Raw genomic sequence first — 27,101 nt, 5'->3', positions numbered from 1 at the left:
AAAAATAGATGTCAGGCCATTTTAATGTAATTGGTGTGCTTTAAATTTGTATTGCAAATGTTTTCATGGCTTGTTTTGCATGTTATTGTGCATCTTATTCCTACTCTGGTTTATGAAATAACTCCTGTAAAATTACAACAAAAAAGTATAATAATTTTGTCTAGCTGAAATGAATTGTACTGAACATTGGGATTCAACCTAACAACCTTCTGTAGCACATGTTAAAGCTTAAATTATCTTACTTATGATAATGTCATTAAACTGAAGGTCCAAAATATAAGCTAGTTTTTAATAATTATGACATTAAAAGATATATTGTTCACATATTACAGATGTGAGTTTGAATCCCATTTAACTAAATTTGGACAAAAGCGTCTACTAAAATGACTAAATGTAAATTTAAATTAGACCATTTTAAATGTTGCGCAATTCAAGTGAGCACTTGTACTGCAGCAGAAATTAAATTCTCAATGATGAATATGATGAATAACTATACCTGAAGTCATTTTTTTTTCTGATTTAAAAAAGACCTTGCACCTTAAAAGGTTGCACATATTAGAATTTTACCATCAAGATGACATTTGTGGAAATGACCTATTTTTCCGAAGGATTAATTATAATTTTGAGCTCACTACACTTGAAATCTTAAGTTTATGCATTTTCATGGTACATAATTTAAATTAACTCATATTTTTTTTAAGTGATAGGACCAAAATGCTAAATTTTAAGTTATATTCAGTCAACATTACTAGTAAAGACAACATTAGGGTTTACAATGTATTCAATGGTCATGCTAAATGTGATCTAATGTTTATATGGCAGATGTGGCTTTGAATCCCATCCCTGCTCTATCTATAAGTTCTATAAGCTCTATCTATAAGTATCTACATGTATAAGTTCTTTTTGTATGAGATAACCATTAGAGTAAAATCTTAAAAATCCACATGTTATTGAAAAAAATCCAATCCAATGATTTTTTATTTGCAGTTTTTTCCAGCATTTTTTAAAAGGGCACCAATATGTTGATCTGAATTTTAGTGTGTTATTGTGCATCGAGTTTGTTTACTATTTGATGTCAAAACAGATTTATGAATCCATTTCGCTATTAGTCGATGTTTCCCAGCTAGAAACACACAAGCTCATATGCGTCATGCTGCTCGCGAATGAGATTTTGAACATGAGTGACATATTGGTGCAGAAAGTGCTTCCATATTCAAGATCAGGGTTGGTTTATTTTCCGGGGTTTTGTTGTGGATAATTGCATGTCACTTAAGATGGATTTTTGTTTTTTGCTCCGTGTTGCGGCCTTTGTTTGTCAACTTTCATAAGAAAACAAGAAGCAGGGAATAACTGTCAGATCTCACCAATATCATCAGATAAGATATTAGAAAAGCTGATTTTTATTTATGTTTTTGTTCCTGTTTGTTCTCTGAGGCATTTCTTCTTTTTGTGTATAAATAAATTAATTATTAATCCCTAAATAATGAAATCTGTAGATTAAATTGGTTTGTTACAGTTGTCATGTTCTAATAAAAATATAACACCTCATGAATGAATAATACGTTTTAATCTGGTCTGTTATAGTAATAGCACAAATTTCTTAAAGGTGCAGTAGGTGATCTACCAAAATCCGTTAGCATAAAATCTTTATAACACAGTCCCTCCCCTGCCGTCCAAAGCCACGCCTCACCAACATCACTATAGAGCTAGTGTTTGAATGACTCTCTATAGCGTAATGTCTAAAGTGAAGACAAAACAGCTGATTTTGCTCAAACTTTAAGATTATAATGCTGAACATGACATGAAATTCCATCCATTTACAGAGATATCTTCTTACAGTATTAAAGTCTATAGTATTTCTCTGTTGCAATTGGGATATCACAATAATTTACCCCGAAAAAAGGACCGCAATCACTACCCGAATACTGTTGTGATTGTGATAAGGAAAATGCTAAACACATGCAGACATTGCTTCTTTCTTTCTGCCAACACAACACATATTCTTAATATGCGAGCAAATTTGTATAAATACAGCACTACAACATACAAAATTCACTCAATTCAGCTTTATTTGTATAGCCCTTTTACAATGTAGATTGTGTCAAAGCAGCTTCACATAAATGGTTATAGTAACTGGAACAGTGTAGTTCAGTTTTTAGTGTTTAAGTTCAGTTCAGTTCAGTTTAGCTCAGTTCAGTGTGATTTAATCATTACTGAGAGTTCAAACACTGAAGAGCAAATTCATCGATGCGTAGCTCTACCAATCCTGAACCATGCGAGCCAGTGGCGACAGCGGAGAGGGAAAAAACTTCACCTGATGGGAGTGAAGAAAAAAAACCTTGAGAGAACTCAGTTGGGCACGATCATTTTAATTTCTCCGCTGGCCAAAAGTCTTATGCAGAGCTTCAGTCACCGCGGTGGAGGCTGGAAGATGGCCTCAGTGAAGAATCGTCTGTACCTGGAGCGTCGCTGGAATCAGACAAAAGAGAGAGATCGATTTAGAATAACACTTACCAGTATGTCTCTGAAAATCAAGGAGACCGTGGGGAGGGGGTGTTCAGGGGTGAGGTCTCTGACACTGTTGTGAACTGGGATAGGATGCAGCGGGCTTTGGGCGGCCGCTTTGATCGGGTACTGTACCAAAGTTGGTAACTCGCAGGTGTTTACAGACTGTACCAAAGAAGGGGTCGGGTGAAATTATTAGAGTTTTTTGGAAGAAATAAAAAATGGGATGGTTGTCATTTTGTTGTCTAACAGCAGTAATATTTGTCATACTGTAGTGTCTCTCTGCTTGTTGCTGGCTGTATGTGGGTGGAGTAAGACACAAAGGTGAAGGGTGAAGAGGCCCTTGTGGAATGTCACTGGCAAAATATTGAACGGCTATTAGCCAATCAGTTATAAGAACCAGACAGAACTGTTGTATTAAAATATATATATATATATATATATATATATATATATATATATATATATATATATATATATATATATATATATATATATATATATATATATTTGAAAAAAGTAAAGATAAATGTGAATCACTTTTTTTTGTATTTTGTTGTTCATTTTTTTTTTTTTTTTTGCTTTATTTATTTGTGCTTTTGAAATCATGGGACCTTGACCTTTTTTCAGGCAATTTTTAACCTCAAATACTCGAAAAAGTGCTAACACTTTTAACAGTTTGAAGTGATATATTGTCTGGGTTGGTGTTGTATATTACAGTACAAAAGACTTGTAAAAAAAACTGTACAGTACATATTCTCTTATTTTACAGACTCGGGGGCCGATTTTTGCATTAAGAGGCGCTTTTTTTTTGAATGATTTACTAACTGCCACGAGCGTTTTGCGTGCTGCTTTTGCGCCCTGCACACCTCACATTTTAACCACCTGCTGCGCCTTTTTGCTGTTGCATGAAAAAAGCAGTTGTAAAAAAGTCAACTCTGAGCGGAAAAAAGTATGTTACGTCAGTCGGGTTTGTTTCTTTCTACAATCAACTAAAAGCAGAGGCGGGGTTTCTGTAGAGGTGCCTGCAGTGTTTGTGTTGTCAAAACAATCACTTTTGAGACTTTTGGAGATAGAGGAAAGACTTGTGGTTGCTGTTTTAAGTTATGAATCACAAATGTTGAATATGACAATATTACTAAATTTTGAAATTATAATAATATCAACAGCAACACTTGCACACAATACCCAGCTGATTCAGTCGTTGCCTGGTGACATAAAAAGAGCACCACGCTTCTTTTTTTCTTGTCAACAAAAGGAAGTGTGGTGCGCCTTGCATTTTTTGTAACTTAAAATCGCGTTCGGTTGTGATCGGCCCCTTATTTCTCTATATAATACTTCTTATACATTATATTATTTCAAACTACTAAAGTGTCAATAAAAGAAACTTTGTTAAATGGTAGAGTTGAATTTTTTTAATCAAAAGTCGACAAAGATCCCATAATGCATTTCACAAACGTAAATAAACAGAAATAAAAACACCTGTGAATCGCAAAATATGGAAACTGTTCATTAACAGAGATTTTTACATATGTATATATGTATATATAAATATATGTGTGTGTGTGTGTGTGTGTGTGTGTGTGTGTGTGTGTGTGTGTGTGTGTGTAATAATATATAAATTAATGAAAATTCCTTTTACTTCTACTTTCTGCAGTAACATGACTGACCAAAATAAGAATATGAGTAACACTTTATTTTAATGGTTTCTTTAACATATTTTGTTAAATTTAAGTTACATTGCATCTACATGTCAAATATTCTTAATAGATAATTAGTCTGTTAGGTCTGTTAGGGTTAGTATTTGCATGTTCTTGCAAAGCTTCTTATAGTTAGTTAAATGTCTGTTGAAGGAGCAGTATCAACAGATATTGAGCAGGCAGTCTACTAATGTTCAAATGAGAATTAATTGTCATGTAACTGCAATGCGACTTTTAATCAACAAAATGTGTAATAGGGACCATCAAAATAAAGTCTTACCAGAATATATTGTGGTTTTTATATAGTTACTAAAGTAATTTTAAAAGTGATTATGATTAAAGTCATCTTTAAAAATTAAAAAATATATGAATATTTTGTGTTTGCGCTTGAAATAAACAGAATATTATCACACGTAATTGTGTATATTAACACAGTTTTCATAACATTTTATCAATACTTTTTAAATGAAAAATTCCTTCGAAATGTGAGCAGTGGGAATCAGCAGTGGTTTTTTATTTGTAAATTCTCCTCTCATTTCCGCAGCTAATCGTCCACCGAGCCTCCAAGCACCACAGGACGTCCTGCAGACCTTTGTAGGGGAGAACTTTGTGTACCAGTTGACAGCCGTGGACCCCGAGGGCTCAGCCTTGCTCTTCCAGCTGGAGTCGGGACCCCGCGGGGCCTCCATCTCCCCAGCCGGACTGCTCATCTGGACGGTTCGGGAGGAGCAGACGCACAGTTTCCGGTTCAGTGTGACTGATGAGTGTGACGCGCAGAGCACATTCACTACTGAGGTGAGAAACACTGACGCGTGCAAGACGGAGACGAGTTTTCATCAAACATGACTTAGTTTTGTTGAAATAAAGGTTTACGCTTTTTATTGTAAATGGTAAAGTCTGGTAAAAAAGTCTGGTAGAAAAAAAATCAAAATGGATATACATGTAAATGACATTACATTTAATAACATGAATCTATCTATCTATCTATCTATCTATCTATCTATCTATCTATCTATCTATCTATCTATCTATCTATCTATCTATCTATCTATCTATCTATCTATCTATCTATCTATCTATCTATCTATCTATCTATCTATCTATCTATCTATCTATCTATCTATCTATCTATCTATCTATCTATCTATCTATCTATCTATCCATCTATCTATCTATCCATCTATCTATCAATCTAACCTAAACAAACAAAATCTTTTTATTTTATATATATATATATATATATATATATATATATATATATATATATATAATTTTGTGTATATTTGTGTTTGAATTTACATAATAAATGAACAGAGTACACACATTATATAAATAAAAACGTTTATTTTGAATTCAAAAAATTATTTGACAGCACTAATTATATTATGTTGTTGTTATATTATTTCATTTTATTTAATTTTCTTGTCGGCTTAGTCCCTTTATTAATCCGGGGTCGCCACAGCGGAATGAACCGCCAACTTATCCAGCAAGTTTTTACGCAGCGGATGCCCTTCCAGCCGCAACCCATTTCCCAGAGATGAGTTGCGGCTGGAAGGGCATCCGCTGCATAAAAACTTGCTGGATAAGTTGGCGGTTCATTCCGCTGTGGCGACCCCGGATTTATAAAGGGACTAAGCCGACAAGAAAATGAATGAATAATATTATATTATATTATATTATATTATATTATATTATATTATATTATATTATATTATATTATATTATATTATATTATATTATATTATATTATAATAACACAAAAACTGTTTTGTTTGTTTCTTTTTATCTTTTTCTTTTTAAAACCTGGCTCTAGTAAAATAAACTACTTTATAAAAAATATAGTCTCACATTACATTGAATTAATACATACAAATAAATGATTATTTTTTTGGAAACATATAAAATGTTAGAATTGCAATTAAAACAATTAAAAAGTGTTGCATTTCCAGTTTTTTTTTTCAACGAGCAGAGTTGCAGCATTACAAAATGTTACATCAGTGTTTTTTGTCACATTCTATCATGTGAGTTTATGCAATGATGAAATCCACTCGAATAAACCCTTTCCTCCATCATACTGTATGCAGCATTGAGAAACCAGTCATTCTACCCAATCAGTTTTTCACTTCAGAGAGAAATGTCTGTGAAATGAATAAATATTAATACTTAAGCTTGTATTTCTCATTTAAAGATGCTATATACATATTATGATTATAATTCTGCTAAGCATTTCCATTACTTTAAACTATTTTCTTTGCTTATATACCATGGCGAATTGGTTTTACATTATATTTAACAGTTTGGAGTTTCCAGTATGTCTTTTTTTAACATGTCATCACGACATAAGGGCAGATTCTCCTGAGTGGTGTGTCAGAGAGAAAGACAAACGTGTTCTTGGTCTCCTCTGTGGCTCCAGACGACTAACAAGCATCTGCTTCCTGCCTGCCAGCGTTTCTTACAGAGCGTCTGAGTCTGAAAGATACAGTCGACTGAGGACAGCAGACACTGAGACACTGTGTGCAATTAACAACATCATGAACATGAAGAGAGAGAAAAAAAATATCTGCAGGAAGCTTTAGATCAGCGAAAGTACTTGTAATATCAGGAAACAGTTGTTGAAAATTAAATGTTATTTAAATTAGTGATTAGTGATATATATATATATATAGGGTGATAAAAAATATAAAACCGCAGCTGCCCAACTCATTACAGATTTAAATGTGCACCTCAACTCTCCTATTTCTACCAAATCTGTCCATCAGGAGCTGCACAGCGTCAATATTAATGGCCGGGCTACTATAGTCAAACCTTTGGTCACTTATGCCAATGCCAATTGTCGGTTTCAATGGTGTCAGTAGCACAAATCGTGGGGTGTGGACAATGTGAAACATGGGATGCGTCCAAAATCACATTCTTCCATACTATACAGTATGCTAAAAAGAGTAGAGAAGTATATCCAAATTCATAGAATCGAAAAACTGGATGACCTACTACTTCAGATGAGATTCTGAAGTGCGCATCCGCTGGACCCTACGCTATCCCATAAACATATTTAAATTCTAATGCAGTATCTACTGATTAGTAGGTGATTTTGACATAGGCCATGTATCCCTAAGTCCATCTTCACTATATTCGTGTTTTATTTATGAACTAATTTTGAGAGGATCATGAGCTTATGATTGAACACGGCTGGTACCACATCAGCTCCGTATAGGCGCCAGATGAATACTGACAAATGAAGTTTCACAAACTAATTTCAAGAGGAGCACGTGATATGATTGACTGCAACTGGCCACTCATCTACACTCATTAGCTAGCCAATCAGATTGATCCAAACTCACTATAAGTAACCTAGCTAACAACTACTTCCTTATCTTCGTTTCCCGAAGAAACCCCCCATCCACCCCTTCTCCTCCTTTTCTCTTTTGCCAAGGGGAGCTCTCCAGAACACCTGATCTCGTACTCCCCTCACATGCTCTATGGACCTGGCGGGAGCCCTGGGCTCAACTATCTCCAAGCTCAGGGTTCTCTCCCGGGACAGCATGCCAAACCTGCTAACTTGCTAACAAGTTGTCAAACAGTATCTAAGTGTGAACTCTTGAAACTATAAATAACCAGAGTTTTCCACCCCAGTCATATTCGTCTTGAAGAATTCAACTCTTCCACATCTACCCCTTTCCTTTTCTGGTCTTTAGCACGGTTGCCTTACAGCCAGAACGCCGCAGGTTTGGCCCCTCACCAGGCTGGTTGACTTTTCTGTGTGGAGTTTGCATGTTCTCCCTGTGTTCGCAAGAGTTTCCCCTGGGTTTCCAAGTTCCCTCCCACCATCCAAAAACATACACCACAAGTTAATCGACTACTCCCAGATATCATCTTAAGACAACTCTTAAGCCAAATATATCTCAGCACATTCACAAGCAGGGGAGCTCTCGAGACCTACCTGAGCTTAAACTCCCCTCTCGCCCTTCAAACGGAAGGTAGCCCCAGGCCTGAGGATATTCTGAGCTCAGGGCTCGCTCCTGGGACACCATGCCAAATACGCTTTATTATCAATCATAAGCTAAATGTGAAGTCTTGGACCCACATTCGGGAGAGTTATGGTGTGGAGAAGCCCCCAAAAAGCGTACTACTCATATTGATGCATGCTCAGAGTGAGGAATGGGGGTGGATCAGTGATGGTTTGGGCTGCGATATTATGCCATTTCCTAGGCCCAATGCTTGTGCTAGATTAAATAAAAGATACAAAGTCATAGATAGTCATAAATGGGCTGTAAATATCTTATTAATTTACTGAATCACAATGTATTAATATATAATAATAATAATTATAATTATAATTATTATTATTATTATTATTATTGATTTATATATATATATATATATATATATATATATATATATATATATATATATATATATATATATATATATATATATATATATATATTTATATATATATATTTATATTTATATTTATATAATAAAACATAGTAAATATGTTTTAAAATCCTAAAATAAATAAACAGCTTTTATTGTATGTAATGTGTTCAATATAGTTTAAAAATGTAAGTGATTTTATACAAAAAAATTTTTTATAATTTATTTATTTTGGTAAATGTAACATATATAAATATATAATGTTTTTATACATTTAATTTGAAAAATTCAATATAATTTTAATTGTATTTGTATTTGAAATAATTATTTAATTATATTATAAATGATGAAATTATAATTGTATTTTCAAACTTGTCTGAAAGTCTCCATGTTTTGCAGGTGCATGTTCGGCCATGCGTCTGTATGAACGGAGGGTCGTGTGTGACCAACATCAGGTTTCCAGCGGGCAGTGGCGAGTACCTCTGCATATGCCCATCTGGTTTCCATGGCGACCACTGCCAGGACAGGCTGAACGAGTGTGACTCGAGCCCATGTGGAGCAGGAGTGTGCGAGGATCTGACAGACGGCTTCCAGTGCCACTGTCCTGCTGGACTCACAGGTGCTTCTCCTGCACTCACACAAGCTTTAAAATCCGTGTAAAATTAAAGCTGCAAAATAAAGAATTGATGCCAAGTGGTTGTACTATATGTTGCAATCCAAATTCAAAATACTGGAGAGTGTTTGGTCACACTTTATTTTGAAGGTCCGTTTGTTGATTTTAAGTTGCATTGCGTCTACATGCCAACTAATTGTCATTAGATTATAAGTAGACTGTTAGGCTTAGGGTTAGTGTAAGTTGACATGTACTTGCAAAGTTTCTTAAAGTCAGTTGAAGGAGCAGTATCAGCAGATATTAAGCAGACAGTAATACTCAAATGGACCATCAACATAAAGTGTTATCGAGTTTTTTTTTTCACCTGGCTCCTTCTTAGATCACTCAAAACACACACACACACACACACACACACACGCAGGTTGCCAGATTGACGACTCAAACATTGATAAGTATGCCTGACGACCAAAGCTTACACTTAAAGCTGATAAGCGGATGTTTATGTTTGTAATATTTGTAATTTATCGCACATTAAAAAACACTTTATGAATCTGCGAGTCACTTTGGAGGCTGCTACGGTCCTCCGGAGGTCACATTTTGGGCCTCACCAATGCATTGAGGAAGCCTCCATGACTGATGCTGTGTTTTCACCCAGGGCACACTGAAGTGCAGAAATATATTTGGGTAAACTGGCAGTGGGCTGGTTATAGAGACCAAAAAAGGACAAACATTCGAACATGTAACTCAGATTTTCAAAGCAAAATAGCTGACTTTAACATTGTTTTTCAGATAAACAAATATGTTTACTTGGCATATTTCTTAAATAACTGCAAACATATTATGGTATTGGTATGGTTTAGACCAGTGGTTCCCAATCTTTTTTGCCTGAGACCCCCTTTTCCCCCGGAAAATATTGTGAAGCCCCTCCACATTTAGTGATATTACCGCTCATATAAGTTTGCAGTAATGATGACAAAAAATGTAGTTTTCAAACAAACAGTTTGTTTATCACTATATCTAGATATGTTTATGCACAAATAATAGCCTTATGTAAAATATAAAGCAAAACATCAGTAGGCCATATGTAACTGAAAAACATAAGCCTTTGGACTTTAAATTGGCACAATCTGAAATTCAGTAACAAAGATATCAGTATTCACACTGGTGTATAAGGGCAAAAAAAGAATACAGGCTATTACAATTTAATATGCACATGTTATTTATTATGCTCTATCAAATAGTGTGAAGACTGCTGCCAGGTGAATCAGTGAGTCTTTTTTGTGCAGGACGGATTATAGATTTGTTAGTTTTTGGTCAGCTAGTGTCAAGCTGAAAAAACATTACTGTTGTCTGATACAAGTTTTATTCATGGAGAAAAGTACGAAGCATGGCAGTGCTAGTGTGTTCTGTGTTTGTCTGAGAAAACTAATCTTACCGAAATGTGAATATTTCATACAAGCTGAAGCTGATCGGTCAATTCTTTGCAGCCTGGGGTTCATTGGTACGAGCGCATCACGCCGCTTGTGCATACAAACCGCTCACCTCCATTGGAAACAACAACAAACTTGTGCAAACTCTAGAAATTAGCGATATGCGAACAGCCCCTAAAAGGCCGACAAATGGGTTGCGGATCCATTCCTTGGCAGTTCCTTCACTTGGCCTTTTACCCTTGGCAACGATACTTTCCAAAGACATCTGTTTCTTACTCATTTTGCTGCTTTTGGGTTAAATTTGGTTAAATTTAAATTATGAAAAACAAAGAGTAAATAAAATTAGCCAACAAAATATTGGAAGAAAAAGAGTGGTATTTTCTGCTCTGAAGTGCTGGGGGTGTGTCTGCTGGGGGGATGTGTTCACTGGGAAAGCTGTCAAATGTTTAAAAATTGTAACTGCCTGATTGGATCTTCCATCCAGCTTTATTGGAATTATATTATTATTATAATATAGAAGATTTGTTTCTTCTCACAATGTTGCACTGATATATTCACTCACCGGACACTTTATTAGGTACATCTTACTAGTACCGGGTTGGACCCCCTTTTGCCTTCAGAACTGCCTTAATCTTTCATGGCATAGATTCAACAAAATACTGGAAATAGTCCTCAGAACTCAGGTAGGCTCTAGCTTTGACACAATGCTCAATTGGTACTAATGGGCCCAAAGTGTGTCAAGAAAATATCCCCACACCATTACATCACCACTACCAGCCTGAACCATTGATGCAAGGCAGGGTGGATCCATGCTTTAATTCTGTTGACGGCAAATTCTGACCCAACCATTCGAATGTCGCAGCAGAAATCAAGACTCATCACACCAGGCAACGGTTTTCCGATCTTTTATTGTCCAATTTAGGTAAATTTGTGGAAATTGTAGCCTCAGTTTCATGTTCTTAGCTGACAGGAGTGGCACCTGGTGTGTTCTTCTGCTGCTGTAGCCCATCTGCCTCAAGGTTGGATGTGTTGTGTGTTCAGAGATGCTCTTCTCAATTGTAACAAGTGGTTATTTGAGCTACTGTTGCCTTTCTATCAGCTCGAACTAGTCTGGCCGTTCTCCTCTAACCTCTGGCATCAACAAGGTATTTGCGGCCACAGAACTGCCACTCACTGGATGTTTTCTCTTTTTTGGACCATTCTCTGTAAACCCTGGAGATGGTTGTTCGTGAAAATCCAAGTAGATCCGCAGTTTCTGAAATACTCAGACCAGCCCTTCTGGCACCAACAACCATGCCATTTTCAAAGTCATTTAAATCACCTTTCATCCCCATTCTGATGCTCGGTTTGAACTGCAGCAGATCAGGTCTTGACCATGATGCCTAAATGTATTGAGTTGCTGCCATGTGAAGGGCTATTTAGGTATTTGTGTTATTGAACAGTTGGACAAGTGTACCTAATAAAGTGGCCGGTTAGTGTATATACATAATCCTTAAATCAGTATTTTTGTGTTTATCAATTTGTGCATTTTTCTTATGTATTAATCATAAAGCTGCTCTTCCAAATAATCTTAACATAAACTCTTGACTCAGTTCCAGTCGTGCTCCCATTACAATATCATATCTTGCCAAAACGCGAGCCCCAGTTGTGACCAGGAAAATCAGCTCATTTAGCTTCTCCAAGCTTGAAAGCAGCGGTGAATATGTGGGTGAGAAAAAAAGCCTGCAAAGCCAGAGAAATTCAAACAAACACTAAACTGTTTACGTTTTCTGCACAGCATCTATTTTGAGATCTGAAGTCGAAAAACTCTCGATGTGTGAATTAGCCTGAATACAATGTCTGTTGTTGCTTGAAGTTGAAATGTGAAGCTTTCCTGTCGGGAGCGACGCTTTTTTTTTTACCTTTTGTGTGTTTTGTTGTGGCTCATTTGGCTTTGGGCCTTTGCAGATGGTTCGGACATTATTAAAGATCCCTTTCAAAGAATCCACAAAAAAACACAAACACAAATAAAATAAAAAAATGGACCAATGCCCAGCAGCGACTGAAGCCACAGAGAGGAGAAAGGATTTTGTGTTTTTCTGCTGCTGGGACTAGTAAACAGGCCAAAACACAGTGATGAATAGCTCCAGAAATGTTTTATCTGCGCTGAAAGCAGTGTGGTCACTTGATGTTTTAGCAGAGGAAAGAAGTGGAGGAAATTATTACCATTGTCTAAAAACAATGCCTCGCTTTTGTTTTTGTGTTTTGTGTCAGACTATTTAAATTTCAGATACGCTGCTTATGAGTTGCATGAGAAGTGTTTGCTATGCTAAGCTGAACCTTTAATTTAGTTTTAGTTTTGTTTTATTTTTATAATTGTAATATTGACTACAATATTGACATGCTATTAACTTTACAGACAAAGGCAAAAACAGAAATTCCCAGTTTGTAACACTCGTCTTTAAATCAACAGGATACACAAGAAAAAAGTAAAAGATATGGTTCAATTCTCTAGTTTCTGTATTCAAATTTTATCATGGATTGAGAGATAGTTTATGTAATAGAACCACAAATGTCTCAGAACAAGTCCTAACAATGAAACAAAAACACAAACAACATTTATACAATAATATAATACAAAAATGGTGAGTGAGGGTGTGTGTGTATGTATGTATTTATATGTGCAAAGTCCAAAGTCCGTGGATGAGAGTATATGCAATATGGATTGTTCTCACCAGAAAGGTTTGAGTCCAGATAATTGTATCATCTTAAGTTGCAAGTGTCCTCTTAGTAGGGATGGCTGACGTGAAACTGACGTTTCGACACAGTGTCGAGATCCCGAAGCGCAAGTGTTTCGAAACACTGCACCGAAGCATGATCCGAAACACCCAGGTCACGTGACTAAAGTGTTTCGAAACACTTGGTCACGTGACAAAAGCGATTCAAAGCATCGATCATTTCAGAGGCGTTTCAAGACCCGGAGAATCTGCATTTGACTTGCATGATCTGATTAAAATCTCTGTCTAGTATGGCCTAGTGGACCGTGCGTGTGCACTATGGTACTGTATGCCATATTTGTTTTGGGTTCGAATCTCGACTAGTACAAATACTCCAAAGTCATGATTTTATGTATTTTAATCATGTTACTGTTTTATGGTGTAGCCTAGATAGGATACATCTGTGGATATGCCATCAATTTAGCATCATTTTTGTAACATTGTAAAACAATAATTCATAGTTTTACAGTACTGTGATGGGTTTAGGTTTTGGATAGACGTTAATAAAATACAATGGGAAATTTAATTAATAATATAAATATGTATTGTTAACTTCTGGCCACAACTGTATCTGATCTAGTAACAACCCTGTTTTATGAACAAAACAATACAAATTTATTTACAAGGTGTTTATTCGGATGTCAGAGCAATATTGAAACAAAACAATACAATAACAAAGCATTACCAACTGGTAATAAAGCATTTCAAAACAATTGTTTCAGACTGGATTCGAACCCATTATTCCCGCATGGTGGTCACAAACTCTAACCGCTTGACTAAACCATTTGATGACTCAGACTACAAAGTGGGGTTTGATACCTCAATTTGCTCAACTGTTCTTCGCTGAAGCTGTTTCAGTGAAATACAAATACAATGACCACTAGGTGTCACCGTAGAGTGGTGTTTCGAAACATTTCGAAGCTTCGACACATTTGCTTCGTTAGTTTCAGTGTTTCACGAAGCCTCGCTTTGCCCACCACTACCTCTTAGGATAGTCTTTACTTTAAACCTGAAAGACTAACAAGTCCAAAAAGGGCAAAAAAAATCCACAAAAACGATTGTCCTTCGCACACGAAAACAAGAAAAAAGGTAGACCTTGGCAAACTCTTACTCCATGTGCTCCTCAGAATTCTTCAGATGACACTGTGTGTAATGTCCAGGTGCCCTCTATCTCCCCCTTGTGGTGAGTATGTTATGCGAATGTGTATATATAAAAAAAAAGATCAACAGAACAGGAAATAGAACACCAATACATTCACCTCACCTCATCCCTTCAAAATAAAGAATCTAAAATAAAAGTCCATTACTCATTTGTATATTCGAAACTTTAAGAACTGTGAGTATGCTTTACTGCCAGGCCCATTCACACATTTAATGAACATAACAGAAAGCATACCCCAATTATGTGGCAGCGCTACAAGTTGATACATTACACTGATTTTTAAGACTCTTTAATTATGACAAATTCTGAATAACTTGTATACAACCTTCATTTTGAGGGGGAAAAGGTCACAAATGCAATATATAAACTCAGAATAGGAAAGAAAAAAAGTCAATATAATGACGACTTAATTAATTATATATTTTAAATTGCTTGTTTACACGCTTAGTCCTAATCACTATGAATGCGCTTTTTAGTTTTGAAAATGGGAGAAACATTGTACTTTTTGTTGACTTTAAAAAAGAGCTGTGTACTAAGCTTTTTTGTGGCTAGGCAACCATTGTATTAAATGGTCTTTGTGCTGGAGTGCATGACATCAGGAGCTTTATCTATATCAACTGCAGCTGCTCAAAGCGTTTCATCAAAAACTTGATCCACAGCAGTTGGTTAGAATTCAAAGCACATAAACAGCACACAAATTGTCCACTGTCAATAGAAAACCATTTTAAAAAGGTGCCTTTCTATCCCAGCAGGCACAGGACGTCAACATAATGTTGTATCCCAATGACGTGGGACGTTGCATTTTGGTTACTTTCCAACGCAACCTAAAAAACAAATTATCAACGTCTAATGATATTACAGCTTGACATTGTGTGAACGTTACCAATATAATGTCTATCAGACCTCGGATTTTGGTTGCCATACCTGACGAATAAATGTCTGTATTTGACATCAATATGATGCCAAGATTTTGGCTCGACGTTGGATTTTGGTTACTTTCCAACACAACCTAAAATCAACAAAATATTAACGTCATTTCACGTCATTATTGGACATCAAAATAACATTGTACTTAGACGCCGGCAACCTAAATCTTACCTAATATTATTATTTTTTATGATGTTGTGTGTCTGCTGGGATGGGATTGAGGCCTATCTTTATATTACTTGCAGTTTTGACTTCTTTTTCTCTCTCTAAATTGTATACGAGTCAGTATCATTTGTTGCTGCAATATGTAGTATTGCAAATAAAAAGCGAGTTTAGTGTGTGTTTTTATAGGCAAGATTCAGTCATTTGAATTATAGAATTCCGTTCACATATCTCATGTGGGTTTATGTGTGTTACATTAGTGAGTTTCGCTTAAGTTTCATACAGTATTAACACCTTACTTAGTGTTTTATTTACTTTTAATTGACTCTGTTTTGAATGAATCAGTTGAATAAATCACTCACTTTGTTATCAATTTAGCCTGGAGAACAACTAAACTCTCAGCACAAACTCAAACAGTACTGCTGCTACAATTACTGATAACAATAATAATGTACTGTAGGCTTTTATAAATAACAGAAGGGATTTGTTATCTGTCCGCAGGTGTCACATGTCGGGATGATGTGAATGAGTGTGAGCGAAGGCCATGTTTCCCTGGTGTCAGGTGTGTGAACGTGTTCGGCTCCTTCAGCTGCAGCTCCTGTCCTCGGGGCCTGGAGGGAAATGGGATCTCCTGCAAAGGTAACATCCAACCTAAACTACATCTACTTTTAAAATAATAATAATAATAGTAGGCGAGGCAGTGGCGCAGTAGGTAGTGCTGTCGGCTCACAGCAAGAAGGTCGCTGGTTCAAACCCTGGCTCAGTTGGCGTTTCTGTGTGGAGTTTGCATGTTCTCCCTGCCTTCGCGTGGGTTTCCTCCGGGTGCTCCGGTTTCCCCTACAGTCCAAAGACATGCGGTACAGGTGAATTGGGTTGCTTAATTGTCCATAGTGTATGAGTGTGTGTGTGTGAATGTGTGTGTGGATGTTTCCCAGAGATGGGTTGCGGCTGGAAGGGCATCCGCTGAGTAAAAACTTGCTGGATAAGTTTATGGTTCATTCCGTTGTAGCGACCCCATATTAATGAAGGGACTAAGCTGACAAGAAAATGAATGAATGAATGAATAATAATAATAAATTAAAATTTAAAAGGATTTTGCAAGAATAAGTTAAACTGTCCTTAAAACAATATGACCACAGGTGTTTTGTGCATACAAAAAGTGTTAAACTGTTTTTTTTTTTCTTGCTTAACGTTCACCCACAAATGCCAAAGTAGCACAATTTTGCAGTTATTCAGACAACATACCTTAGCGTTACAGGGCTTTTCATTTCAAAGCATAAGATTTTCAGTATGAGCTCATCACTGTATAACACTTGTAATGTGATAGGACGCTGTGCAACGAAGTGCAGATCCAAATACAGGTTTATTGAGAATGGTCAAGCAAGCAACATTTACAATAAGGAGCAAATATATGAAGGCAATATAGAGTCGTAGTCAAAAACACAGGCGATATTCAACTATTTTAACTATTTAGAATTTTTGTATTTAGTGTTAATATTTATAGTTTTAAGTAAAACATTTTTAAGTACTCATGATAATTTTTTTTTTATAAAATTACTAAAAGTTTCAATTACCAGACATATTTATATTAATACTAATATTAATAAACAAAACCAACACAGTGATTTTATTCTATTCAAGAATATGAGATGGTATCTCCTGCAAAGGTAACATCCCTACATTTAATCATAATCTACATCTACATAAAAAAATAAAAATAAATGAAAAAATAAAAAAAGATTTAGATTTAGTTTTTGAATAAAACAACTTTTTATAACTAATGATGACATTTTTTGCCATATTTATATTCATTTTTAGAGAACCCAAAACCAACACAGAAATTTTATTTTATTAAAAAATATGTATGAAATATTTAAGATAATTCATTTATATAAAAGTACTTAATTTGTAGATACAATAGATGCACCTTTTGCGATGAAGTTTTACTTTTAAACTAAAATAAATTTCATTATAAAATGTTTTACAAAAGATAAATGAAAAAGATAAATAAATCTTTGTTATTATATTCAAATGAAATATTAGAAATAAACATTTTTAAAATAACAAATATTAGTATGCATGTAACACGTACAAATTTTAGAAGAAAAGTTTGATTTTTATTCACAATAACAAGTATTCACATAACAAGTACTTCTTTACATTTTTAAAGAATCAGACTGTTTATTGTTAATAAAATGCTTGTCATATCATACAAATATGACCTTTCTCAAGCCACTTTAAAATAGTTGTCATTCTGAGTCTCAGTGATCGGTTGTTTCTGTTTTTGGAAACGCTGTATTTGCCCTGCTGCTCAGGAGGCTTCTCACAGCTGTTTTCCATCTTCCACCGCACGCCTTGACAAAACGCTCTGCGAATGTCTTTTGACTGTAATCTGCAAGCGATAAACCCTCATTCACAGGCGCCCTGTGTTCACGGTTTCTCCCCCCATCCGAGGGACACAGATTTGATGGCTTCTTCATCCAAGCCCGGGCCACTATTACAAACACAATCTGTCTGATTGCAGCATGCAGAAATACAACAGAGCTGGATCTGCCGTCCCGCTTTGATTATGACCAGCAGAACCATGGGAGGGAGAGCAATACAATCCAGATGGCACTAGATAGTTATCCACCTCGTGCACACGCAGACAACTATGCCAGACTCTGCTCTTGTCCTGAGATAATTGGTAAAACAGCTCCTTGCAGTTTCCACGTGGAGAGAAAAAGAGTGCAGAACTTCTCAGGTCTCAGGTGTGCAGCTTTTCTGACAAGGCGAAAAGACCGAACATTTCAGAGTGAGAGAAATTGTTAGGTAGATGTTGCGCGAAGCCAAAAATGGCACAAAATGTTTGCCTAATGCAAGACAGCAGTCCTAAAAATAGAAACAAAGTGGCAAAGGGGGTTATCGATCGTACAGATTTTCACTTTGCTGCACTTTTCCAGCTAAAACTCAAATCACAAAACTAATAATCATCAGATAGCGTGTTGTTCAGAATTTATTGTATGTATATTGAACTGTGATTTTTAAAATTTGATGTGTTTTTAAAACAGAGCATGTTTGTTATAAAGACAGTAAAATTGCTGTCATTCTTAACATTTCTATAATAACCACGACCGCATGGTCAGTAAACGCACATATATATGTCTGTGTGGGTGTACTGCAAACAGCATTTTTGTTAGACTCATCATTTCAGAAAGGCTTGAATAAACGCCACCGCAAATATATGAAATAAACTTATAAAATAAACTTGGTATGCTTGACTAATGAGTTGTATTTCAGCTTCATCCAAGTTTGTCTCTGTCATTGTGCTGTTTATCTGATGTAACGCATGATAAGAAGCAGACGATGGAAACGGTGGATGGGGAGAAGCAGCTTATTTTCATTTAAAGCCACAGACTACAAAAACAGCTACAGTATACTCAGACACCAAAATGGATTCTTGAGGCTATAATAATTATCTGATGAGTATTTTTAGCTGAAACTTTACAGACACATTTTAGAGACCAAATGCTTATCTCACATCTTGTAAAATGGGTAAAATAGGTCCCTTTGAAAATAACCAAAATTTAAAATTTGCTCACAATTTCCTCTTCCTTGAGTGGTTTTAAGCCATTTTAACACAAAAAAAAAAATGTTAGAAACATGAAACTATAGTAGGGCAAAAAACAAATACTATGGAAGTCAGTGGTTAAAAATACTATTTGTAAGTAATTGTCAGCATTTTTTCAGAATATCTGCTTTTGTGTTCAGCAGAAAAAAGTGAATGAATGATTGATTGATTGATTGATTGATTGATTGATTGGTTGGTTGGTTGGCTGGTTGGTTGATTGATTGATTGATTGATTGATTGATTGATTGATTGATTGATTGATTGATTGATTGATTGATTGATTGATTGATTGATTGATTGATTGATTGATTGATTGATTGATTGATTGATTGAACGAACGATGACCAGATTTTCAGTTTTAGGTGAACTATCTATGCCATGCAAAAGAAGACAAACAACAGCCAACATAAAAGAACATCAAATTGGTCTTTTATTTGTTCTGTTTTTACTTAAGGCAACAAAACAAATGTGGTGATGACATTAAAAATCTTTGAGCTGAAAGATTTCTTTAATTAGAACATTTTCGAATTTACATATAACAAGAATGTATGTGAGTTGTCTATTGCTTTATTTGATTTGGAAAAGCAGTACATGTACAATTAGTAAGAAAAATTCTAATAAAGGGGGCAGCACGTTAGCTCAGTGATTTTGCATGTTCTCCTCATGTTCCCATGAGTGCTCTGATTTCCCCCACTATCCAAAGACATGTACTATAGATCAGTGGTTCTCAAACTGTGCTACGTGTACCACTAGTGGTAAGTGGGCTGCCTTCTAGTGGTACGCAGAATAATCCAATATGTCGTATGTACATGCAACATATATTTCAAAACTTATCAAAAATGGTTTATATATGAATATGATGAAATATAGCCTATATTTATAAGGGCCAAGCAACATTTCCGTTTTGATGAACATGTCATGATACTACAGATTAACACTTTAGATTTAAGTACAGCAGTTTTTTTTTTACTTTTTAAGAACAGTAACCTACCATTTTTTACTTTTACAAGCTCATTTTAATTTAAACGTTGACATTTTATTTAGTTTGTTTGTTTGTTTTTTCACATATAAGCACAGAACAGTGTTAATGTTTAAACTATTTATAATGTTTAAAGTGGCTGATAAATTAAATACTCCTAATAATAGTTGTTAATCTGCCTGGTTTTTAAACTGTGCAGAGCTGTAGCTGCTTTGCTGGGCTTACTACGCTATTGTATTTCAATACTGGTCATTATGGTGGTACTTGGAGGCATAGTTTTTTCTGAGGTGGTACTCGATGAAAAAAAGTTTGAGAACCACTGCTATAGATGAAAATTGGCCTTAGTGTATATATGTATGAATGCAAGAGTGTATGGGTGTTTGTCAGGGGTGAGTTGCAGCTGGGCATTTGTTGCTTAAAACATATACTGCAATAGTTGGCGGATCATTCTGCTGTGGGGACCTCTGATAAATAAATGACTAAGCTGAAAGAAAATCAATGAATAAAATCAATTCAAGCCAATTGGCTCAGGGTTAAATCCTACTCAGAGCAGAATGAATTCACCTGGAGGGGCTACATTGGTGCCATGACCCAGATGGGAGTGAAGTTTGGGGGGGTGGGTGTTATGGGAGCCAGGCTGCAGGAGTTGCAGTTCCCTCAAAAATGAAAATTTTGTCAATAAATACTCACCCTTCAAAATCTCTGTTCAGCTTCCAGGCACAGATTAAGATATTTTGGAAGAAATCTGAGAGCTCCATTATCCTCCATAGACTGCAATGGTTCTGACATGTTCAAAGTCCAGATAGTTACCAAAAAACATTGTCAAAACAGTCAATGTGTCTTCAGTGATTCAGTCGTATATTATAAAGCTACATGAATACTTTTGTGCACACTTAAAACAAAAATAATTATTTTATTCAACACTTTCTTCTCCTCTGTGTCAGTATAGGCCGCACATTTTAGTCTGGCCTAAAGAGATATGTTAAAGACTGACACAAGAGCCTAGGGTCTTTATAATCCTGGACCAGGCTGTATCCTGAGCAGATGCTGTGGCAATCATTGAGGAGCGGAGAGCATGAGACTGATTTCTAAAAGACCCCAGTGACAGACGAATCTCCGCATTGATTATGTGGGCTATCCTGAACACCCGCTGGGGACCTACTCACACCTACAGCTTCTCCACCTTGGTTGTCCTGTGTTCTCTAACCTCCGGCCCCTAGACTGCAGCTCTGCACAAGAAATTTGGCCAGAGGAGAAATGGCTGTGGGACTTGTGGAGCTGCTCATCGATGGATTTGCTTTTCAGTGTTTGGACTTTCAGCAGTGAAATTTAAACCACACTGAACTGAACTAAACCGAACTTTAACTCTGAAAACTGAACTGCAGCAGTTTCAATTTACTAGAACTTGTATGTTAAGCTGCTTAGACACAATCTACATTGTAAAAGCATTATAGAAATAAGGATAAATTGAATTGAATTGAATTGAATTGAATCCTAAGTGTGCTTAGAAGCATGCCCACCTCATATACTAGAGATGGTAATTTAAAATAGCTTAAAAGGGGGATTAGAACAAGAGGGGTATGATAAAGCTAGTTGCAAGTTGGACCGGAGAAATTACATATGTACATAAAACAAAATGCAACCATATATGTGATGGATCCTTCAGAAATATGTTTTAATTGTCAGCAGTTTACAAGATTAAGGATTAAAGGGGGGGACAAGTCTTACCCTACTCTATTCTGTCTTTTACTTTGCACTTCTGACTTCTGTAACAAAGAGTGTAGAGCTCATTTTAAGTCATTTCTTTTTCTCTATTTTTCATCAGCACCAACAAGATTGGTCACGTCTCGTCCCATCACCCCTCATGCTGTCTCCCCATCAACACCTCCCGTGGTGCGGCCCATCAGCAAAATGACCGTGCTTCTTCCTAAAACGACCTCCACTCACCTCTTGACGGAATCCAGCAAAGCTCCAAGCAAGACCCCGGACAGCAAAGCCACCACCAGCCTGAGTCAGAGGACTGGCAAGTAGTTGTTTCCATTGTTCTGTCTCTCCATGTCCACAGATGGCCAGGAAACAAAACCGTGAGGGTTTCGTTTGGAGCCAAATCGCCCACTGTTGGTGTCATGACATTGCAGAAAACGCTTCTTTGTCTTTCCCTGGCGCAGTGTGATGTCCCTTCAATCCCCCTAGAGTCATTTCCTGCACATTTTTTTGTGTGTGTATGTGATGTTCCCAGGAAATGACTTTCCTCCAGCTGCTAAGCACAAAGCAAGACAAGGCCTGCTGGCGTGCCTTTGTGCTCGCACCTCTTACCCTTTCGTCTTGGTATAATGCCTGAAATTAGTGATTCTAATTAGCCATGCAGGGCATTCACGCTCTCTATGAGACTCAACAGAGCAAGGTTAGGGAAAGGACGTCTCTCACTCTCTATTTAGAAGAGTAATAGTCAAGAGACACACAGTCAGTTATCAGGCATTGCAAGTGTCATTCTGTAGGGAAGTGTTATCACAAATGTATAATGCATATAATACTGTATATTTCTAATGTAGAAAAACAAATATGAGCATGTTTTTATATAATATAATATGTCGAAAAATGTTTTTGAGAATGAGTTTGGGAAGAGATCTCAACCAGTATTATCAAGACAAGTCTGGACTTAAAAATATTTGAACAAGGAGAAGCTATTCAAAGTTCCTATACGTATTGAAGAAGGAGGTACCTACCTACCTACCTGTTTGCTTCACAGGAACTAAGAATGCTTTTAGTTATGCGATTGATTTTGGGAAGACTATATTAGTGCCTAATTCAAAATAGGTGCTCAGCAAAGTTGATCTGCCCAACACATGCCACATAGAGTACTATTGTTATCAGTTCATTAACCTTTACAGACCCATGGGGCATGCCTAGCATAGTCGTGCATTTATACTTCTGCTTGCTGTTTGTGTTGCTCTCCAATAACACTTCCGAAATGCTAGCTTGCAGTAGGTTATGTTATGTTTCTCTGTGTCGTTACTTTGCGGGTGTTTTGTTTTTTCTGAATGATAACTAATGGCCCGTTTCCACTGACTAGTATGGAATGATACGGTTCGGTTCCTGAAAAGGAACCCTTTTCAGAAGGGTACCTAGTGCGACAAAAGGGTGCCAAGATGCGAAGCTAGATGCGCAACTGCACGCTATTGGTTTACAGAGAAACATCCCCAGCACATAAACAAGCAGGAGAATATACATATACAATATACATATACATATAATATACATATAATAACGAGCCATGGTGAACCCGAGCTTAAACAAACCTTTGTCATCCTTGTCACCCTGTACACCATAGTTGTTTACAAGACCGTCTAAATTGAGAGCAGTTTCGCCTTCTCACAAGCAAGGCAAGGCAAAATTTATTTATAGAGCACAATTTAACACAACCGTTTTTGATCCAAAGTGCTTTACAATAAAATAAACTAGACAATAAAACTAAAAATAACTGGTATTAAAAATACAATGAAATATATTTAAAAGTAATACTAAAATATAAATAATAAAAAAATAACATGCATGCATCAGTCAAAGGCAAGAGAGTAAAAATGTGTCTTTAAGTTAGATTTAAAAGCATCGAAAGAAGGAGAGACTATTCCAGAGCCTTGGGGCCGCAACACTGAAAGCTTGATCACCCTTTGACTTGCAGCGAGACCGAGGGACAGACAAAAGAAACTGATCATGTGATCTTAAGAATCTATATGGCCTAATAAGCTCGCTGACATAGGCCCTGGCAGAATTGTGCAAAGCTTTATAAGTGAAGAGAAGAATTTTAAAATCAACCCTGTATTTTATAGGTAGCCAGTGCAATGAGGCAAGGACAGGGGAGATTTGATCTCTTTTCTTAGTTCCTGTTATTAATCTGGCGGCTGCATTTTAGACCAACTGTAGCCGAGAGAGTGTTGACTGAGGTAGGCCAATGTACAAAGAATTGCAGTAGTCTAACCGAGAGGAGATTAAAGCATGGATTACGATATCTAAATCTTTTTTAGAAAGAAAGCGTTTAACTTTTGCCACCAATCTAAGCTGGAAGAAACTGCTCTTCACAACCGCATTTACATGTTTGTCAAACTGCAAGAGTGGATCAAAGATAACTCCGAGATTCTTGGCGTGATTGTGCAGATTGTCGTTTAGGGCTCCTAGCTGAGTTTTAATTGAATTGTTGGTAGCAGCAGGACCTAAAATTAACACTTCTGTTTTATTCTCATTTAGTTGCAGAGAGTTATTTGTCATCCAGGTCTTAATGTCGGTAAGGCATAGGAAAAGATTTTCTAATGATAAATCTTTTCCTAGTTTGATTGGAAAGTATAGTTGGAGATCATCAGCATAGCAGTGATAGCTTATGTTATGTTTGAGGAGTATTGAGCTTAAAGGAAGCATATAAAGAGAAAATAAAAGCGTTTGCTGCATGTCTATATTTGAAATAACATGCGCATGATTATTAAAGAACTTCTCACATCCGATCTTTTAAGAAGCGGACAAACATGAGAGGGAAGTACAAAAAAACAAAGGAGAAGCCTGATAAAAGCCCTTTTTTTTCAGCAACCTAAAACGTGAACAAACAGCCCTGTTTAATTATTATAATCACCTTTTTAATTATTATAATGACCTGTACTGACCCGTACCATACTGTACCACTCAGTGTAAATGGGCTATTAATATACAAGTAGCTAAAACTCACTTATTCAGAGATGGTAACCAGGGATGTGCAACAACTATAATAATCATACGGTGAACACAAATCATCTGGAGCTCCTTCACGGGACTCAACACTCCCTCCATTGGGCTCGCGGCTCTCAGCACTGCCCACACTTGGCAAAGCTACCAAGCCGACCAATCACAGAGCTTGTCACTTTTTTGAGAGGTGCACATCAGCGTTGGCGTTAGCTACAGTGAGGGCTATATGACCACACAAAGGCTGCACCGGAAGTATAAATCAGCCTTTAGTTGTGGGTATTGATAATGAAAGACTGCACTGTCCAATCACTCCCTAACCTTCAACTGCTGCCTGTACTGTGATTCGAATCTGCAATCTTTGGGTTACAATCTTACTCTAACATCTAGGCCACAACAGCCCCCAGTGGCCCAAGAGGAAAATTCATTACTCATGGGACCCCAATGGTGGCCAGCTCCAATAGTTTTAGTTTCCAAACTACCTGATGCAAGAGTCCCTAAAATGAACTTTATCATTGCTGAACAAATCCTTGTTCTTGTCCTGACCTCTAGAAGAGACTCGTGTGAGATTAATGGGGTCATTTCCTCTGGAGAAAAATAAAAGAAGCAGACATAAACAGAAAGGAGAAACAACTCATTTTAAAAGGGGTCTCTTGTGAAAAGAAAAAGGTCCTTGGGCTTTGGAGGAGATCTCAAAGTTGTCTGAATGTCAGAGTATAAAAGTTTTCAATTAAAAATCAAAGATCTAAGAATGAACTCAATCCCTGCCCTCGTCAGATTATTTGAAAATTAAATCATCTCAGCTAGGAGGAAAAAAATAATAATAATGACGTTTTTGACGTTAAACCTGGTGTCTTGAATCTTAATAAGCCATATTTGACCTGAAAGGGAATAAGATTGTATTCTGTGGAAATGTTGGTCTTTCCTGTTGATTTCCTTCACACAGACCTGTCAACAACTCAAGAAATTGAGCGCACAAGTCACATGACCTATGTTTATGGCACTTTGTTGCAAATAGCTCAGGGGCCCTAACAATATTTGCTAGGACTGCCATGACAGGCCCCTGGAGGACATTGGGATGGGGAATGTAAATTGGCTTTATGGCTCCATTCCCTCTCCTCATCTTCACTCGCTTCTCCCGTTCACTCCCTCAGGTTGTGTCCTCTGGGAGTAAAATGGAAAGACAGAAAGATGAGACATCAAGCACAGAAACTTGAGGGGGTTCCCAGGGAATAATTGTTCTATAACCAGCTTCGCAAAGACATTTTTGCAGCTCTTTGTTCTGCATTTAATACAATGTCATCTTTCATTATTCTCAATACTTTGTTTGATGAAAAAGGGATTTTCTCTAGGGAAGTTTTTCAGATTATGGAGGTTATTTTATGGAATATAATATGAGAAGAATATAACGTGTCTTAACTTCATCCCCACTAAATGCTAGTTGAATTCATAGAAAAACAACAGAAATTTTTCAGGGAACAATACTCTTTTTTTTAATTTTTTTTTTTTTTGGAAACAGGCTCATTTTACGAATCCCCTAGTTGAACCCATTTTGAATCCGTTTAGCCAATCTTTGGGTCTGGCAGGGGCTCTTTTTAGCTTATCTTAGCTTAGCTTAGAGTTTTGATCATTTCCCTGTTTAAAGTTTGACTCTGCTGTAGTTTTATATTTTTCTAAGCCTAGTGGAGTGTTCACACTAGACATGGCTTGCGCAATTAACTTGTGATATTCACGTGTAAATAGACGCATGAACTTTTCAGTTTTTTTGCTTCATTCATGTTTCAAATACGCTTAATTTGTACATGAAATTCACTTCACAATAGAAGTAGATTCATGCCATGGCCATGGCTCCTGTCCTCTAGTTTAATTGCTAAATGGCTCACATGGATTTTATTGAGAGGGTAGCTGTGCTTTATGTGCTTTAGGAAGGGTGAAAAACAGCGTAGATTCATTCGGCGCCGTGACTGAGTCCACTAGATCCCTTCAAAGGTGCACCCTGCACTGTCATTAACTCCTCCAGATACTATTCTTGGATGATGGAAGCTTTCAGTGGTACTTCCGACTAAGCCGAGTCCAGTTTAATGAGCTGTTGTCCTTGGTCGGCAGGAAGATTTCCCCCTCGGGACACCAACAAGAAACGCATACTTGAGCAAGCTCTTGATTGGTTAATGCAGTG

At 36.6% G+C, this 27,101-nt stretch overlaps 1 protein-coding gene across 1 annotated transcript in view; it reads left to right on the top strand.

Moving 5' to 3' along the window:
- The window catches only part of si:ch211-246m6.5, a 133,452-nt gene that overhangs the window by 81,227 nt on the left and 25,124 nt on the right, over nt 1-27,101 (top strand). Inside the window, exons 17-20 of the mRNA XM_009296212.4 lie at nt 4,750-5,000; nt 8,979-9,198; nt 16,131-16,268; nt 22,044-22,241. Coding sequence (XP_009294487.1) covers nt 4,750-5,000; nt 8,979-9,198; nt 16,131-16,268; nt 22,044-22,241 — 807 coding nt within the window. The remainder of the gene's footprint in view (nt 1-4,749; nt 5,001-8,978; nt 9,199-16,130; nt 16,269-22,043; nt 22,242-27,101) is intronic.

This window comes from Danio rerio, chromosome 22 (genome assembly GCF_049306965.1).
Source record: "Danio rerio strain Tuebingen ecotype United States chromosome 22, GRCz12tu, whole genome shotgun sequence".
NCBI lineage: Eukaryota > Metazoa > Chordata > Actinopteri > Cypriniformes > Danionidae > Danio > Danio rerio.
The sequence above is the reverse complement of the archived record's forward strand: the minus strand, read 5'-3'. Positions and strand labels throughout refer to the sequence as shown.